The sequence below is a fragment of the Apium graveolens genome, unplaced genomic scaffold (assembly GCF_009905375.1).
Source record: "Apium graveolens cultivar Ventura unplaced genomic scaffold, ASM990537v1 ctg7766, whole genome shotgun sequence".
Taxonomy (NCBI): Eukaryota; Viridiplantae; Streptophyta; class Magnoliopsida; order Apiales; family Apiaceae; genus Apium; species Apium graveolens.
The window spans coordinates 60,626-65,777 of NW_027420610.1; the positions used below are offsets into that span (position 1 = coordinate 60,626).

The window sequence follows — 5,152 nt, forward strand, 5'->3', positions numbered from 1 at the left end:
TTCATCATTCACTTTAGCACATAATTCAACTTAATTTCTTAAAAACAAGAACATTCGAATTTTCCAAGAACCGAAACATGCATGCATCACTTTAGATCTTTAAACCACAACTCAATCTATGTATTCTATAATTTCTAAAAACAATCAACAATAAATTATTTACATCAACAAAAATCAACTTAATCTTTTCAAAATGAAGAACCATTCGGCTTTTTAAAGAAATATCATATGCAACTACAGAAAATTGAGTGTTAGTGCTCTAGAGTTCAGTTTATACATCATTACTCACCACCGGTTCACCGGAGTTAATCACCGGTGGCGGTGGTTTCACGGTGGTGCCCCCATTCGGGGGTTTCCAACCTTGAACCTCCGATTTCTCTCCAGAAACACATCAACAACTACATACAAAACAATTTCATCACAGAAATCACATTATCTCAAGTCTATAAAGCAAAAAACTCGGCACTCGGCTCAAAACCGAACCCAAACACTCACATACACACTTGCATGCAAGCATCTACACACACATGCACATAAAATCGAAGCTCATATATGGAATAAGGATGAATTTTCATGAAGGATTTCAAAGAATTCGAGAGAGAAGAAAGCATCATACCGAGAGAAAGAAAGAGAGAGAGAGCTTCGAGAGTGAGAGAGAAAGAGAGAGATGAGAGAAAGTGAGAGAAGAGAGAGAGTAGAGCCGGGTGAAGAAAAGAAAAAGAAAGGGGGGAGAGTGGGTTTTTAGAATAAAAGGGCAGGGGCACTTTAGGAATTTATATGATTTTCTTATTTCTATTATCTTTTCTCTTTTATTCTAAACTCCAAAATAAATTTAAATAATGAATAACTCTCTCAAAAAAGTTGGGAATGCAAAGAATAATAATTTTAGAATAAAGATCTCGAAATTAGCATTTCGGCCATATTTTCAAAATAATTTTTGAGCGAACTGTTGATTTACTACGGATTTTACAAGAGTGTGCGCAAAATAGAATTATAACCCGATAAAATCATTTTAAAATACTCTGATCACGAAATAAATCCGTCTATCATTTTTATAAAGTCTCTAGGACTATTCTGAAGATAACAAAATAAATTTCACACCTTGAACATACTCAGATAATTTCACAAAAACATTTAAAGGTTCAATAAACCTCATTTTAAATCAGATAATTCCTTAAAATCATTTAAAAATCAACAGAGCACATAATCAAGCATATTCTCAAGCAATAGCACGTATTCACATATCACGACTCATACTCGATCACAAATTTTCCCTTATTATTATTATTATTATTATTATTATAATTATTATTCCCCTTTTCGCGTAACAGGTTGCGTCCTGTCTGACGGCCCGACGATGAGCGTTTCAATTACGCTTCACAATAAATACTTTATACCAACTGACACGACACTGGAATATAATATTCTCTTAAACCTTTCCATTTCACATAACAACACATAGTTCACATTTAAATACTTTTAACCTCTTTTAAAACGAGTCTCATTCTACCTGACGGCCGATAACACAACTTATCCCCTAAACTGACTCATTAAACTAGAATGCGCCATTTTACATTCCCAGTTACTAAGATACAATAAAGACAATTAACCAACAAAAATTATTTATCCCTTTATTTAATCACATAGTTTATAATTACACCACAAAAAATTATACTTTAATCACTTAATTACGTCGCGAAATTCCCGGTCGTTATAATATTAATATATAAATATAATAATTTATGTCTTATATTCAAATATATGATACTAAAATTATACTTATGTTTCGAATCTAAAGATAAATATTAAACATATAAATTGTTATCACAGTGTACAAAATAGTAGGTTTAGTTTCTACTTAAATTTGGGAAAGAAGACAAATATGATCACATGACTAAAACAATTAGACTAGCTAATTTCCACCCAATGTTGTTAGCTTTTCTGATCTTAGCAAAAAAATTCTTGCAGACAGAAAATCATTTGTTCATGATAGTTACACAAAAGCAAAATCTTCAATGAAAAAACAAATTCAGTGGCTGTTATTTATATGTCCGTTATAGGAAAGTTGCTTAAAAATGAACAAAAACAAAGGGTCCATCTATTTTTATTTGCCATGGAAAAAAAGGATTCATAAATATGGAGGTTAACCAAGAATGAGGTCATCACTCGAGATACAAGATCTAGTTTGAAAGTAAATTTAGACAAGATTATCGCTAAGACTAAAACAACTGATATAGCTAGTCTTTAGTACTACAATACAAACAATAAGTGGTTGACAGTTATTGTAGTAAGCTGAATTGCTATTTCTAGACTAGATTTAACAATATAAATTAGTGGTTTAAACTATGCTAAGTCTCCGTACTAATTACACTTTGTAGATTACTTCGTTGTGTTTGTTCAAATTAGTTGGGGGTGGGGGATAGAAAATATGTCTTTAACAAGAAGTTATAGTGTAGCCATTCTTCAAGTATGGTGTATGGTTTTGCTACTCTCATGTTCGGCTAAAGCTGATCAATATGATACCACTTTTGATCCTCTCACTCGTCGTACCCTGACCGCTACTGATCATGGTGGCGACGCCACCTGCCCCAGCTACAAAGTTATAGATGTATCCCATTATAACAACGCCAAGGGAGATGGAAAATCAGATGATACTCAGGTGAGTATTAAGCTTCGAAAAAAAATCATGTGCTCATATATTATGGCATTGTATTAGACATTTTTTTGCATTTTGTTTTTTAGGCCTTCCTTGCAGCATGGAAAGATGTTTGTAGTTGTCCTACAGCAGCAAAGTTCCTTATACCCAAGGGGACATGGTTAACCGCAGAACTTGATTTTCGCGGACCATGCAGTGCCCCGCATGTTCTTATGGAACTTCAGGGAACTCTGTTGGCCAAGCCAGATCAACAAGCATTCCCCCAAGGATTTTGGATCAATGTCATGGGAGTCCAAAATTTCATACTTAATGGTGGAGGTACCCTTAATGCACAAGGGGAGCGTATTTGGCACGTTCGAGCTATTGGCGAAAAAGGCAAACCTCTTCCCGACGTAAGCTTAGCCTAGCTACATATATTTGTAAATCACTCGTTGCTTTACAGTTTCATCACACATTCATTGTTAAGGAACGAGTCACTCTAAAACCTCTAGATGTTATTGATTGACTATATATGTAATGATGATCTCCCTTGTGGATGCAGTCTCTTGTAGTTGCCCAATCCAACAACTCCAGAGTTGAAAACATAAACCTCGTAAATGGGAAAGGATTCAACATGAAGGTGTATGAAAATGAGAATGTGACGATATGTAATGTGCACATAACATCACCAGGAGACAGCCCAAACACAGACGGAATCCATATCGGACGAATTAAAAATGTTCAGATATATGACTCCATCATTGGAGTTGGTGATGACTGCGTTTCTATTGGGGACGGTAGCATCGATATTACTGTTAGAAATATCGTATGCGGCCCTGGACATGGCATTAGGTTTGAAACTTTACCGATGAGATTATAAATGTACATAGAGCTCGCGATAGGGAACTCTTGTTACTAGTATAATTGCTAATTGTTTCACTGATATGACACAGTGTTGGGAGTCTTGGAAGGTTCCCGTACGAGACGGATGTGCGGAATATATTAGTCGACAATTGTACATTTATTCAAACTCTGAATGGTGCAAGGATCAAGACATTCCATGACTCACCACAGATAGCCGCAACTAACATCACATACTCTAATTTAATCATGACTGATGTCTACAATCCCATCATTATCGATCAGAACTATGCCTCCACCAAACCGGTGGTACGTACCAAATATAATATACACTAATGCACAACATGCAATGATCATTTGGTACTAATTACTTGATCCAGACACACGCGCGCACACACATGTACGTGTACTTAAAATTCTCTAAGTTGCATAATTTGATGATGAGTGCAGCCATCAAAGGTGAAGCTAAGCAATATTTTCTTCAAGAATATTAAGGGAACCACATGGTCTAATATTGCAGTGAGCCTGAACTGCAGTAGTTCTGTTCCATGCCAAGCAGTTCAGTTAACTGATATTGATCTTAAATATACCGGCAACAATACAGTTGATAGGCAAGCTCACTCTGCATGTGCACATGCTAACGCTAAATTTAGCGGCATTATGAATCCACCAGGCTGTTAATGATGATGACACTTAATCGCATCTTGTGAAAACACAACCAAATGATATTGATCAGGGTTGTGAAATCTCGACAAGACTGCTTAAAAGTGCCACACAAATCAATAAGAAGCGCTACCAAGAGCAATTGTATGTATTGTGAGCTTCAACTTTTAATGTCAAGCCTAAATCTTTGTTAGAAATTGAACTCAGATCTTTAATGAAAGACAGAGGTGCAAGTGAGCATTTATGTGCGTTTAGACAAATGTTTTTATCACTTTGGTTTTCTCCTTATTCATTTCATGTTATTTATACTAGTCACGGGTCCAACATTAAATATAATAAATTAGTATTTGTAAATAATTGATTAATATCAAGTATTATATTAAAATATATATTATATTATAATATAATAACATGAATGAGTTATATTTGTATTATAACGGTTATCCCCATATTTGGGTTATTAAAAATAAAAATAAATAATATACACATGATAAACTACTAGTCCCTATCTGGCTACTACGATCAAAACTTATCCTACTACACTACTATCACATCTTCTCCCTAATTTTTTTATATTAAAACTATAATTATTATATATTATTAAAAGTATTTAAAAATTATTATATAATTGGATAAATAAAATTTCAAAAATATTAACGGAATTACTTAAATATGGTCTCCTTTTCCGTTAAACTACGACCAACGACCAAAACGTATCCCACTAAGTTATAATCACATCTTCTTACTAATTCCTTTTATTATAAATTTATAATTATTATCTATTTTTATAAATATTTAAAATTATTATATAATTATAAACAAAATTTTAAAAATATTAACGGAACCCGTACATCGCACGGGTTAAGCTAGTACTAGTTAAAAATGAATCAGACAAGAATGTGTATAAATAAATGTTATTAAATTATTTAATTAAAAGTATCCGATGGAGTGTAATTGTGAAATTCCATTATATTGCGAATATAATTATTTTGT

The 5,152-nt window shown here is 33.5% G+C and overlaps 1 protein-coding gene across 1 annotated transcript; it reads left to right on the top strand.

The window, feature by feature from the left end:
* The first annotated feature begins 2,378 nt into the window (after nt 1–2,378).
* On the top strand, nt 2,379–4,470 carry LOC141704373 (exopolygalacturonase clone GBGE184-like). Its single transcript, XM_074507616.1, has 5 exons — nt 2,379–2,659; nt 2,743–3,048; nt 3,198–3,487; nt 3,589–3,805; nt 3,947–4,470. The coding sequence occupies exons 1-5, from the start codon at nt 2,429–2,431 to the stop codon at nt 4,175–4,177; spliced, it is 1,275 nt and encodes a 424-aa protein (XP_074363717.1). The 5' UTR covers nt 2,379–2,428; the 3' UTR covers nt 4,178–4,470.
* The last annotated feature ends 682 nt before the right edge of the window (nt 4,471–5,152 follow it).